This window comes from Rhinolophus sinicus, chromosome 2 (genome assembly GCF_057876585.1).
Source record: "Rhinolophus sinicus isolate RSI-liver-muscle chromosome 2, RSI-T2T, whole genome shotgun sequence".
In the NCBI taxonomy this organism is placed as follows: Eukaryota; Metazoa; Chordata; class Mammalia; order Chiroptera; family Rhinolophidae; genus Rhinolophus; species Rhinolophus sinicus.
In genome coordinates, this window is record NC_142502.1 from 13,747,180 (window position 1) to 13,761,586 (window position 14,407).

The 14,407-nt window shown below is 40.5% G+C and overlaps 2 protein-coding genes across 3 annotated transcripts in view; one reads left to right on the forward strand and one right to left on the reverse strand.

Moving 5' to 3' along the window:
* RMND1 (required for meiotic nuclear division 1 homolog) overlaps positions 1-9,739 on the forward strand; it is a 37,839-nt gene extending 28,100 nt beyond the window's left edge. For both annotated transcript variants that reach the window (XM_019735436.3, XM_074333709.2), the window contains 2 exons: positions 9,016-9,132; positions 9,517-9,739. In XM_019735436.3, the coding sequence (XP_019590995.2) occupies positions 9,016-9,132; positions 9,517-9,549 (150 nt within the window). In that variant the 3' untranslated portion in view covers positions 9,550-9,739. The remainder of the gene's footprint in view (positions 1-9,015; positions 9,133-9,516) is intronic.
* LOC148758746 (uncharacterized) overlaps positions 1-14,407 on the reverse strand; it is a 20,713-nt gene continuing 6,306 nt past the window's right edge. Inside the window, 2 exon segments of the mRNA XM_088794810.1 lie at positions 1-1,987; positions 14,020-14,061. Of these exon segments, the coding sequence (XP_088650936.1) occupies positions 14,022-14,061 (40 nt within the window). The 3' untranslated portion in view covers positions 1-1,987; positions 14,020-14,021.

Genomic DNA, 14,407 nt, shown 5'->3' on the forward strand with positions numbered 1-14,407 from the left:
CTGGACTCCATGGTTTCTGATGAGAAATCTATCATCCTATGACATGAATGTCAGGTATTTTCTTATACCCCCACAAGTCTTTGAGGCTCTATTCACATTTTTTATAGTCTGGTTTTTCTGCTGTTCATATTGGGTAATTTCTATTGTTCTATCTTCAAGTTTACCGATTATTTCCTCTTGTTACCTTCATTCTGCTGTTGAGCCCATCACTGAGTTTTTATTTTGTTTATTGTATCTTTCAATTCTAAAATTTCCACATGATTCTTTATGTTTTCTATTTCTTTACTGAGATTTTCTGTGTTTTTTTTTCATTTGTTTAAAGCATGTTCATGATTGCTTTTTAAAGCATTTTTGTGATGGCCGCTTTAAATCCTTGTCAGATAATTTCAACATCTGATTTGTCTTCCATGTTAGTGTCTACTGATTATCTTTTCTCACTCCCTCCAGAGAATTGTAATACCTCCAGTTTACCTCATTGCTTAATGTGTTATGTTTATGATCCGTGATACTGTAAGATGAAATTTCAGTGGACTTCTTCAACCCAATTTTAGATACTTAAATGTCCAATTAGACACAGATTTGACAATCCTGTTGTCTGATCAGACATGAAAAGCATTGGACTTCCATGGTTGTGGACTGGGTACCCAGGCTGAAGATCCAGGTAAAAGGGGGTAATACTGAAACCTTAAACAGAGGAGCTATCTCCTGTTGTATTAGTTAGCTATTGCTGTGAAACAAATTGCTCCAAAATGTAATGGCTGAAAATAACACTTATTAGCTCCATTTTTGTGGGTCAGGAATCCAGGTGCAGGGGCAGCCGGTTAGCTCAGTTGGTTAGAGTGCAGTGCTCTTAACAACAAGGTTGCTGGTTCGATCCCCACATGGGCCACTGTGAGCTGCGCCCTCTACAACTAGATTGAAACAACTGCGCTTGGAACTGATGGGTCCTGGAAAAACACAAATAAATAAAAAAGTTAAAAAGAAAAAAAAAAGGAATCCAGATGCAGCTTAGCCGGGTCCTCTGGTTTTCTCACAAGGCTGCAGTCATCTCTCAAGGATCAGCTGGGAAAGATTCACGTCTTAGTTCACTCGTATGGTTGGTTGGCTAGATTCAGTTCCTCCCACACTCTTGGCCAGACGCCTTCCTCGGTTCCTTGCCACATAGGCTCCTTGATAGAGAGAGAGGGAGCTAGAAAGATGGAGTCACAATCTTGTAACCTAATCACAGCAGTAGTGACATCCCATCACTTTTGCTATATTCTTTTTCTTAGCAACAAGTCACTAGGCCCAGCCCACAGTCCAAGGGAAGGGATTACACAAGAGTGAATACCAGGAGCAGAGCTTTTCGGGTGCCATCTTAGAAATCTGCCTGCCAGACTTCAGGTCTTGAAAACAGTAGAGAAAATTTTAGAAGCCTACTTTGCAATTACTGTGACACACATCACACTCACACTCCTGTCACTTTAATGATCTCCAGCTTCAGTCCACCAAAGGCACTGCCACCACTGCTAGTCTCACTGTGTTCATAATTGTCGGTGAGCCAACTTCCAGTGCCACTTGGCCTGGACAAGGTTGATGTCAAAAGAAATGTTCTGATCTTTGACCTGGGAGGTGGCCTTTTTTATCTGTCTACCCTTGCTGTTCAAGATGGAACTATTGACAACAGGTCAACTGAGGACACCTCTTTTAGTAAAGAATACCTTGACAGCCAAACGGTCAGCTATTTCATGGCTAAGATCACGTGCAAGCAGAAGGATATCTGAGAACAATATGGCTGTGTAAGCCCTTCTGCCTTCTACCTGTAGTATGCTGAGTATACTGTTTATCCAGTGTCAAGGCCAGTTTGAGGTTGAGTCCCTTCTAAGGGGTTATGCTCACCCAGTCTCTGGCACCCTAGACCTGTGGAGAAAGTCCTGTGCAATGCCAGCTAGACTCAGCACCAGTCCCTGTGGGTGGCTTTGTCTGTAGCCCCAAGATTTAAAATCTCCTGTGGGAAGAAGTAAAACTAAATTTATTCACAGACGACATCTTGTATGTAAAATATCCTAAAGAATCTACAAAGAAGCTACTGAAACTAGTAAGTAAATTTATCAAAGTTGCAAGATGCTAAGTCAATGTACAAAAAATTATTTTTCTTTATACTATCAATGAACAATTGGAAAGCAATGTTTTTTGGGGAAGGGGAACATGACTTTATTGGGGAACAGTGTGTACTTCCAGGCCTTTTTTTTTCCCAAGTCAAGTTGTTGTCCTTTCAATCTTAGTTGTGGAGGGTACTGTTCAGCTTCAAGTTGTTGTCCTTTCAGTCTTAGTTGTGGAGAGCGCAGCTCAGCTCCAAGTCCAGTTGCCGTTGCTAGTTGCAGGGGGCGCAGACCCCCATCCCTTGCGGGAGTCGAACCGGCAACCTTGTGGTTGAGAGGACACGATCCAACCAACTGAGCCATCCGGGAGCTCAGTGGCAGCTCAGCTCAAGGTGCCATGTTCAATCTTTAGTTGCAGGGGGCGCTGCCTACCATCTCTTGCGGGAGTCGAGGAATTGAACTGGCAACCTTGTGGTTGAGAGCCCACTGGCCCATGTGGGAATCGAACCAGCAGCCTTCGGAGTTAGGAGCACAGAGCTCCAACCGTCTGAGCCACCAGGCTGGCCCAGAAAGTAAATTTTTAAAATACCACTTACAATAGCATCAAAAACTTAAATAACTTAGGAATATTTTTTTTTTTTTTTTTTTGCTATAAGACTTGTATCCTGTAAACTAGAAAATATTGCTGAAAAACTAAATAAATGAAGACATATACCACATTTGTAGGATACAAGGTTCAGTATTAAGATGTTACTTCTCCCAGAAATTGACCTATAGATTCAACTCAATTCAAATCAGAATCCCAGCAGGCTTTTTTATTTTAGAACTAAGAAGCTGATTTTTTAAATGGCATGCAAGGGACCTAGACTAGCCAAAGCAATTTTGAGAGGAGTACAAAGTCGGAGGACTTTTATTATCAGATTTTTAAGACTTGCAGTAAATCAAACTACAGTAATCAAGATAGTTGAATATTGGCATAAGAATAGGCATAGATTAGTGGAACAGAGTGCAGAGTCTAGAAAGAGACTTGTACACATAAGGCAGTTGATTTTTGACAAGTGTAAATTAATTCAGTAACAAGGGGACAGTCTTTTCAAGAAATGGTGCTAGAACAATTTGATAGCCATATGTAAAAAAAGAATGAATTTTACCCTTCAAACCATTTTAAAATGAAATCAGATACCTAATATAAAAGCTAAAATTATAAAACTTCAGGAAGAAAATATAGGAGCAAAGCCTCATTCCATACCAGTATTCCCTGAAAATCCATTTTAATTTTCCTTTAGGAGCTAAACTTCAAGGTTCATTTAAATTATCTGTATAAATTACACACGTTGCTACCATATCCTTATTGCATTTTGTGTTAGAAACTGGGACGACAAGATAGTTAAAAAGTAGAAGTAGCAATGTATTAGGGGGAAAGGAGACTCAGTGAAATTAGAGCTACACTTGTGGGATTCTCCTTCCTTAAAACGTAGCAGCAAAAGTGATGCTTTTCCCCTAAATATATGATGGCTACACCAGAGACAGAGGGATGGTTCGGCTTGTGGGCCCGTAAGGCAAGGTACGTGGATCGGAACCTACAGTAGGTAAATGCCTGCTGAGCACATGGCCACATAGGTTGGAACTACATTTCACTTTATGTACCGGATTTGGATATTTTGTTTCTGAAAACTTATATGACAATTAAAACTTTTGTTCATCAAAATTCCTTTGGTCACTAACAGATTTCACGGAACTCTCCTCACATTCAGTTGTCTTTGCCTTCCCAATATCAGAGGTGCCCTGTTTACCACTGTCATCTCCTTGGTTTGAGTTCAGTCACTACAACTAAATGTCCTTCGTTTCATTCCCCAGTCTCTCTCTCTGAGACAGCTCTCTGATGGTAAATCTTTCACATGACTTATGAAGCATACCGAAAAGTTCCCAAACTACATTTCTCAGAGATTTTCTTAGCATCCCAAAGGGAGGTAAGACTAGTTGGATTTCATGAGGATCATTTACAAGGAGTTAAAAGAATTTAGCCTTCCTTACTTACCATGCTCAACACAATGCCAGCAGTCTGGGTAATGGGAGCAAACAATAAGAACTGGTCCTGACCTTCAACAAGCTTTACAGTCTTACAAGAAGACATACAAAGAACAAAGAAGAATAAAGAAAGAGTGGTGGTGGGACCAGGAGAAAGTTGTTCCTTGTTTTATTTTGTTTGTTTTCTTCCCCTAGAGGAAAGTCTTGAGAAAGAGTGTGATTAGGTATGAGATGTGCTGAAAAAGCAGTCCAAAAATTTGAGGATGGAGGTCATTTCCTTTGGTAACTAAGAGATCGCTGAAGATTAGAGCAGTTACACAAGTGTAGTAGGGACCGAAGCCAGTGAACAGTGGTCCCTCCACTTTCTCAGGTGGCTGTCCTCCACGACGCGGGCATTGATTCCTCTCTCCTCGTGCTGCCCACTCCATGAGAAATCGTGTCGTTTTTCATCACTTCTACTCCCACCTTTTCCTGATTAATTTCAACTCTATACCTCTAACCTCAAAGTTTGCCTTCCTGGTGCTTCCACGTGCCTACTAAACTTCACAGACCTTCCACATTGTCATAGCTCACAGCGTCTTTTTTAGAATTGTGCGTGTCACTGGCCACGAGAATGTGGGCTGCATGAGATCAGAGACCATGATTGTTTTCTTCCCTGCTACATTCCCGTTTCTTGGCACAGACCTCACATAGCGTATGTGCTCAGTATGTATTTGTAGTATTAGTCAATGATTAAGATTTCAAAATGAAATTCACTCCATCCTCCCAGGAAATGTTGAATCTTCTCTGTTCTTTATTTTGGTTAATGGCAGGACCGACCACCTACGCTCACCCATCTCATCAGGCTGCCGGAAACGGGATACTGCTCCTGGTTTCCTCTTCCCACTCCACCCTCCACATCTAGTCAGTCAGTCTTTTCCTTTTCTCCTATGTGTCCTTCATTCATTGACAAGTATTTATTGTGTGATAGACCCTGGGCTGCTGAAACAGGGAAGGGTAGCATACTTGTCCCTGCCTTCAAGCCCCGACTAACGTGCATCCCCACTGCAGCTCACCCTTCTCTCACCTGGACTAATACCTTCTTCACCATCTCCCAGCCTCTAGACTGAACCCTTTAGCAAGAAGGTAGAGATGTGTTTTATTCACCAATCCATCTCCTCTGCCCAGCACAGTAAATATTAACTATTTGAAGACCAAAGGACTCCCCATTTCCTGAAGAATAAAATTCCGACATTATAACAGGATGTATTAGTTTTCCATTGCTGCTGTTAACAAATGACCACAAACCAGCTTAACACAACATACTTTGTTATTCAGGTCAGAAGTCTGACATGGGAGTCATCCGGCTAAACTCAGGGCGTTTCCAGGGCTGCATTTCTTCCTGGATTTTCTGGGTAGGATGTATTTCCTGGCCTTTTCCAGCTCCTAGACGCCACCCACGTTGCTTGGCTCATAGCACTTTCTTCCATCTAGCAACGCAAATTGAGTCCTCCTGTTACTGAACTCTTCTTCTGCCTGCAATTTCCTTTTAAGGACCCTTGTGATTCCACTGGGCCCACTCAGATGACCTGCGACTCTCTCCTGAAGATCAGCTGATTATTGACCTGCATACCTGTGCAGTCTTAATCCTCTTTTGCCATGTCGTATTCACAGGTCCCAAGGATTAGGATGGGAATTTTGGGGGAGGGGGGCCATTATTCTGCCTACCACTTAGGGTCTCAAGTATGTCTCACCTAGTTTGGTACTTACTTTTTGAACCTCACTTCCAAGCACTTCCATCCAAGTTTTCCACTCTCTAGCTATACTTGCCCCTATGCTGTTTCCTCTGCTTGAAATGTCCTCCCCTTGGCCCCCTGCCCACAGTGCCCCAACTTTTCTTCTTGCCTAGTTAGCAGCTACTTCACATTTACCACCTCTGTGACATGTCCATTTTTCCCTGCTCCCTCATCTGTGTGCATGTAACATGCACGCCTCCATAGCTAAGTGAAAATAGGAGGCATGCATTAGTGGGGCCTCTTCTTGCTTGCACATGACAGAAAAACAATTTTAATGATCTTCCTTATATATCACCATGTACGTGCTCCCATGTGGCGTGTGGGAATAGGAACGTCTGCTGCACAGACCCAACAGGTCTTAGGACTGTTTCTGTCCTCAGCATCTTGTACCAGTTTGGCTCCCTTCTTTCCTTCTCAGTGGCATTCTCTGACATGGGGAGAAAGAGGTGTGGGGAGCTTACATTTCACTCTGCCTGGCAACTTCAGAGGATTGGGACATGGGTCTAAGCTTTGGGCAGCCGTGTGAGGAGGGAACTGGGCATCATGGTTGGCCCAGCCTGGTCTCGTACCAACCCCGGCTACCCTTGGGCTTTTCAGGGCGGGTGGGGAGGCTGTCCACTGGGTGTTGACTGGCAGCGTCCTGTGGTTGGAAATAGTGAGAGTAACTCCCTCAAAGAGGCGGGGCAGGAGGGAAGGTTCTGGGCAGACAGCAGATGACTAGGAGACAGAATGAAGTAAGTGCTAAAATCAGGAAACAGTGCTGTGGGAGCACTAAGGGGAAGGGGCAGGAGGTTGGAAAGGTTTCACAAAGACTGCACCTTCAAGACTGAAGGGCATGCCACCATCTCAAGTGATTGGACTAAACGATCTGGAGTTTTATGTTACGGAGAAGGCAATGGTAACATGTTTAAAGCTTTTCAGCAGGAGACTGACATGAACTCTGATGCCAGGGTATGAAAAAAAGACCGTTTTTGTTAGATAATGAATAGTTGATGGAGGCTTACCAGGCAGTATTAAGACAAGATAAGCAGACGGCAGATTCAAGGCTCTTACAGCCAAGGATTACTTTAGGGAGTGGGGATTAAAGCTCAAAGGTTTCTATCTTGGGTGACTGAGAAGAGAGTGACCTGATTTGAGACGGGAAACCCAAGAGGGAAAGACTTGAGCAGGATGTCAGTTTTAGTTTGAGAGATGCTAAATTTTGAGGTGCTGGCAGGAAACCCGTATTTTATAGGTAGTTAGAAATGCAGGTAGAGGAGGAAGCATTTATGTGGGATTCATCAGAAAATAGTTTAAAGCAGTCTTTCCCAAAAGGTGAGATACATATACGAGATGAACCTAGGTAGCACATGGACCCAGAAGTAGCATTTAAGCATTGAAGCGAGTAACATTTGTTTATTGTGGAGAAAGGCTTGGTTTGATTTTAGTGGCTCTGTTGTAGGCTCATCTCCCACTTTCACAGTTGTCAGGATCAGCTTCTGTAGGCAACACTAGTTCACATCATACTGGTTTTCCATTTGTGGCAGTGAGTTTCTTTTTAAAACAAACATTTCTAAGTAAAATCTTTTTGAATTTAAGTAGTACAGTTGGCACATTTATATCACAGAAATAGTGATGGTGAGATGGAAATGACTGAAGTTTAGGAAGCGCCTACACAAACCAGTGGGTAAGATCATGTAAGGAGTACAGAGCTAGAGGACTGGGACGAGACGAAGACTTCGGGAAATGTCACCTAAAGGCAAGATTAGGCAGGGAACACTCAGAATGCTGGTCAGAACTTAGTTCTTCGGGAGGGGGAAGTTAAAGAAAGCCTGCACTTCTTAGTGTTGTCAAATGCTTGAGTTAACTGAGGTTTAGAATCTAAAAGAAGTTACATTTACTGTTAGGAGACATTGGGAAGTTTCGGGGGAGTTGTGGTGATATATACCTTGTTTTCCCGAAAATAAGCCCTGGCATGATTTTTCAGGATGACATCCCCCGAACATAAGGCCTAATGAGTCTTTTGGAGCAAAAATTAATATAAGACCTGGTCTTATTTCCAGGGAGACACGGTACAACTTCTAAATGCTAAGGAATAAGTTGGAGGATGAGAAAGTAGAAGAAAACATCAGTTCTTTAGTCAAAGCTGAAAGAAAAGGGAAGAGGTTTGGGTATTTGAAGAGAGAAGCTTCAAGATAAGCACGTTTATAGACCAGTATCACGCAGCCAACAGAAATAGGAAGAGGAAGAAAGAGAGGAAGGAAGAAAAGAAAGGCGTTGTTCGAAACATTTATACATGAGCAACTACAGGGTGATGTCTGGAAACATGGGCAAATACACACCATCAGTGTGGTTCCTTGTGTTCTCTCATTAGTGAGGCTGTTTAATGCTCTGCAAAATCATAATGAATATGGTGCACTAATACATTTCAAATCCCAAAGATGCATCTGTGATGTCTTCAATTTCCACTGACCAACCTGCACCCTCAGCATACCCAAGTAATCAAGAGGAATCAAATTTTAAAAATTTGTTCCCAGACTTCCCAATTTCCAAAAGTGACATGCAGAGAGATTAAGGAAGTATAAACTTGCCAGTGGTCACATCCAAATCTTAAATTCAAAGATTCTGTGTTCTATATGAACCCCTCAACCCGTTTGTGAGGGTGCCATCAACCAGCAGAACCTCAGCAGTGCTGAAAGCACTGCCATCTAGTGGTGAGTGTGCAGCAGGCCGTCTTAACGTTTGGGGGTTTTGACAGTGACATTTGAAGTTTTAGCAGAAGGTAATCACTGTTTTTACCATCTTAAGGCCATTGCCATTCTTAACTGCTAAAAAATCCAAGGGCAGCCACCAAAAACTGGAACTCATATGCTTTATTTTTAGATCTTCCATCCAAATCTTACAAATACAAGAGCCTCGGTATGCAAAGTATTTCTAGCAGTTAGATCTGTGCACCACAGCATGTCTAAATGAATTCACAAGACAGAACACTGGCGGTTTGCCTTTGGGGAGAGGACTGGGGAGCAAGAATTGAAGGGATGATTTTTCACTGCATACATATTTCAAACCTTTAGAATTTTGAAGCATGCGATCCTGTTACTTCTTAGCTTAAGTATAAATACAGGATACTTTCTAGTACTTTCCCTATGCAGGTCATGAATGAAAAACTTCAGCACTGCATGGAGCTGACAGATCTGATGCGGAATCACCTGACGGAGAAGAGGGCGCTGCGCCTGGAATGGATGATCGTCATTCTGATCACCATAGAGGTGAGACGCTTAAGGAAAACAATGAAGGTAACTTGCCGGAGAACATGATAGGGGGGAAAGCATGACTTTGTGCCAGTTACTAGGCCTATTTGGAAGCGAGGTTAAGTTTCAAGTGACTATGGTAGTATTTTGAAAATGTGTTGTGCTTTTTCAAAAAGTTCCACATTTTTAAAGACGGCACTTAAAGAAAGTTCTGGCTGTAGATTTACAATGTACAGCCCAACAGCAAGCACCTGTGCCAGACCTGCAGCTTGCCATGTGGGAAAGACAAGTACTTACTCTTACTTCAGGAGAATCAATTATTCACAACCGTGCAAGAGTCATTCTAGTTTGTACCAATGATTTGCCTTGAAATTAATAATTCTCATTTTTTGTCACCCTAAGGTAATGTTTGAACTGGGACGAGTGTTTTTCTAATCAAGTGATGACCAAAGGAAAAGTGTCATTTCAAGAGCTATTCAAGTTCTGCAATCAAAAATAAATGCTCACTATTGGGGGAAATATTTTATTAAATAGGTATTTAATTTTTTAAATCAAGAAATGGTTATAACGATCATTTCAGCCCCTAAATGTATTGCTGCTTGAATAAAAATTATGAATGATCTGGTTCTTGGGTCTGTTAACAGACAATTTGAAAGGAAAATGTTTATTTTAAAGAGCTCTGGAGAAGCTTAGCATCTAGGAAATGTAGGCAAACATACTTAATAAAGCCAAAGGCTTAGATTTGGACACTCCACCTAACCTATCCCCAGGGAATGCCAATCATGGGCCTGGCTGAGAACCATACAGGATCTCAGGGGTGTTGAAATAAATATAAAAATGACACAGGTGTTAGATGGCAGAAATTGGTTTTATCAACCTACTTTAGATGGCATTCATAATTTGAGTTTTACAGCTCACTGGTACTTTGCTTTTTATTAATTTAATACTTTCCATCCCTTCACTACCAAGTTAGTCAAAATGTTCTTCTCATAGAAACATTTTACTTTCACACATACTTTAGGGAAATTAAAAAATACCAAGTAAAAGAATTTAACATTTATGTTTACCATCTTGAATTGATAATTAACATTCTTTTTAAAAAGCAGTCTTATCTTCATTTGCCTTATTTTTATGCGTTAACCCCTCCAGTTCACTACCCTCTCCACCATGAATTTAAATGGCTTTTTTTTCCTATACATTCCATATATATATCCATGAACAGAGTATTACTCTGTTCAGAATTGGGACACTGTCATTTTACAACTTGTTTACTGCTACAAAGCATTCCACAAAAAGAATACACTATACCCTTACTGGTATCTTTTATACATTTGCTGTGATAGAGTGAAAGGGAACATCCTGTGGTGTCTTTTTCAGCACACCACTCGAGTCTTAAGCAGCAGTCTGTCTGAGGGACCTATGGCCCAAGGGCACCCGACTTCCCAAGGAGCGTGTGGGCACGGAGAGTTCAATAACTGCTTTCTAGCCTCCAAGTCTAAAGCACTCCAAGCACTTTCCTAAAACTGCTGTCTGTGCACACCTGCAATCAGTGTGTCAGGCCTGTTCTCCATCCCCATCTTCCCTTCTCATTCTGTATAGAAGGCATCTCTCACCCATCCTGTTGAATATGAGTTTGGTCCGCTGTATTTAAAAACCTTTAAATATATTTAACCTATATTTTAAAATCTTTAGGAAACCAAACAAGAGGACAGTTTAAAACAGTGGTCAACAAAACCTCCTTTGAGACCATGTTATCCCCCACCTAATAACGGGAAATTTCCATTAAAATTTTACTCCAAGTATCAATGTGTATAATTTGCTATATGGATCAACTCTATTAATTATAACATTTTTAAGACTTGAACATTTGGTGCTGTAGGGTCATGGCAAATTAAAATTTAACATTTCAACTTAAATATGCGAAGAACAAGAGGATAATACCTTCAAGCACAAAAATTTACTGATGAGGATAACGTTTTATGGTGGAAATGTTAACACAAAGTTTTTCAAGGAGAAACAGTAACTTAAATTTGAATCATTTACTTATGTTTAACCAGATCACGGTGGACATCAACTCACTGGTATTATTTCATTCCACTAGATACAGTAAAGACACATAATAACTTTATTTTTAAATACCAATGTTTATATCAGAAATTACATCTTTTTCAACTATTTAAATTTATGATAAAAGCTTCAATGTAAGTTATAGAATTAGTTTTTTAAATTATTTTAGGTGTAACACAAACGTTTTTCAAGATCACAAGTTCTATAAGAACAAAATGACTAAGAAGTTACACCAGAAAACTGAAGAGAGCCTAAAAAGTTAAGTACACTCACGAATGACTCTGGAAGCACTACTCAAAGTGTATCAAATATCTACACTCACGAGCACAGTGGTTAAAACCAACATGGATTTGAATTCTTACTCCACTACTGCTTAACTAGCTGCATCACCTTGGGAGAATCCCTGAACCAATCTGAGTCTCCATTTCATCATCTGTAAAATGGATTTAACAGTAACACTACCTCAGGGTGGCTGTGAGGATTAATGGAATTAACATGTGAAGCTATGAGAGTTAAAGTCTAATCTAAAAAGCCTCCCATGTTCTGAATTCTGGTTACCTTGGAGATTCTGACTCTTGAGCACCCTCATGGCAAGTAAGATTACCCCGTTTCCCCGAAAATAAGACCTAGCTGGACCAGATTAATGTAAGACCAGGTCTTACATTAATTTTTGCTCCAAAAGACGCATTAGAGCTGATGGTCTGGCTAGGTCTTATTTTCAGGGAAACACAGTAGGTACAATACTTGTCTGATGTCTCATTAATGAAATATGATTAACTGGAATCCTTGGATTTTCTTTATGTGGCCTTTTCACATCCTGGGTTTCTTGGAGCAGCCAGACTTTCAAGTGTTAATAAGGGGAAAGGCACGGGCAAAGCAGTCAGCTGGTTATCCTACCTGCAGGGCACATTTTAGAAATTAATGTTTAAACAGCCACCTTTTTCAAATCAGGCCTCTGCTGCAACTGTACAGATAAACTAAGAACAGGAGCCTCCCCTGCCAATGATCAGCCACCTTCACAGAGAAAAACAAGTCGATAGACACAGACACACAGTTATTATCAATCAGAGGAAGTACTTTTTCCCTATAAATATCATTTACTTCACTTTCAAACAAACAAAAAACCCTGAGTCAAACACAATTCTATAAGCAAAATTTCAGATTCACATCTTTGTTTTTCCAGAAATATTTCAATAAAAAACTTTAATATTTCAAAATTAAAATGTCTTTAAAAATCAGTGGTGACTACTGATATATGCTACAATTTGGATAAATCTTTCACTCAACCAGTGTCAAAAGGCTATATATTGTATGAATCCATTTATAGAACAAGCTAGAAAAGAAAAAAACTAGCTCTAGAGAACAAAGCAGTGGGCTGCCAGGGGGAAAGCGCTGGAGGAGAGTACGAACATACAAGGACAGCATGAGGGAATTTTTTTGTAGTGATAGAACTGTCCTGTGTCCTGATTGTCGTAGTTGTTACTCAAATATATACCTATATTAAAGTTCACAACTGTACACTAATTCTAAAAATTTCTTTAAATCAGTTATTTCAAAAATGTTAACAATCTTATCATTTACTAAGGTATTGTGCTAAACCCACTGACATACACTTTCTTATTTTACACTCACATAATCCTATAAAACATATCCCAGTTTGAGTAAAACAAAAAACTGAGGCTCAGAGGTTAAATGACACCCAAAGCCAAACAGCTTAAAGGACAGCATGATTCCAACCCCGATCTGACTCCAAAGCCTATATTCTTAACCACAGTTAATAACATGCTGTACTCTCTCCCCTCTATTCATAAATACCAACCACTGTCTCCCCAATGCTGTCAGGAAGCCAAGTTTCCTCATTCGGTTCCTAACTCAACAGACTATAGATAATGTGAAAATGTGCAGATAGGGGGGGGGGGGGGGGGTGCGGCCGGTTAGCTCAGCTGGTTACAGCACGATGCTCTTAACAAGGTTGCCAGTTTAGCCCCACATGGGCCACTGTGAGCTGCACCCTCCACAACTAGATTGAAACAACTACTTGACTTGGAGCTGATGGGTCCTGGAAAAACACACTTAAATAAAAAGTTTAAAAAAAAAAAGAAAATGTGCAGATGAGCAAAACATGATCCTTGAGCAACAGAACTTTCTGTGACAATAGGAATGTTCTGTAACATCTATGTTGTCCAATAAGGTACCCTCTTGCCACATGTGGCTACTGAAAGCACATGTGGCTAGTGTGACAACTGATAGGGTCATATGTGGCTGGATAGCACAATTCTAGAGAAATAATAATGTAAATGCCACTTAAGAAGCAACTTACCAAAATACGATGGCAACACACCAATAAAACAATTTAAGTTAGATGTATATTGAAGGAGTAAAGCTGAGAAATGCACAATTCCCCCCAAACATCACAAATCTAATATGTCTTTCACACATCTATTCACCCTTCAAGATTCAGTTTAATATCAACTTCCATTTACATTACCACAGCACTTTGCACATGTGGAGTGTAGAACAAACTGTATATTATTAAATATATGATGGTGTTCTTCTCCCTCACGGGACTGTAAGCATCTAACAGAGTTATAAACATACGAGTGAGTATACACCACCACTACCTATATACACAGGCTTTCTACAAGAAACATTTTTTCATTCAGTTCTAATGGGAAAATTACCATCCTAGGTCATCCTTAAACTACAAATTCAATTCTGCAAGCCTTTGAGTACCAGCAGTATACATAAAAGGCTATCCCAGCTTACAGTGGGAATGGGGGGGGGGGTACAAGATATAGATAAATAGCAAGTAAGAAAAGTAACCACATAAGTACGTACAATCAGTGTGTCGGGGCAGAATAGCAACTGTCAGGAGTCCTGCTGGTAAAGAGAAACCAGAAAGCAGTTTAAGAAAAAAGCAGCCATTAACTACCTCTGTAATAGCAAAAGTGTAAGATAATTTAAATTCATCCTGGCTGCATTCACACTACCAACGTCAGGGTCTCATCTTTAAGCCAAAACTAGTCTTTGAACAAATCCTTCTAGATCCAAAGTGCCCATGAAAATTCCACAGCAGAAAAGAAGTACTATAGTGTTCTTTACACTCAAACTCTGATTAAGTTATAATGTCTTCCTTTAGGTCTTGGAAATGTGCTAATTGGTACAGTTCCACAGTACGATCTTGTGGTCAGTACAGAAGACAGCATCTGGAGCTAACAATAAGTAG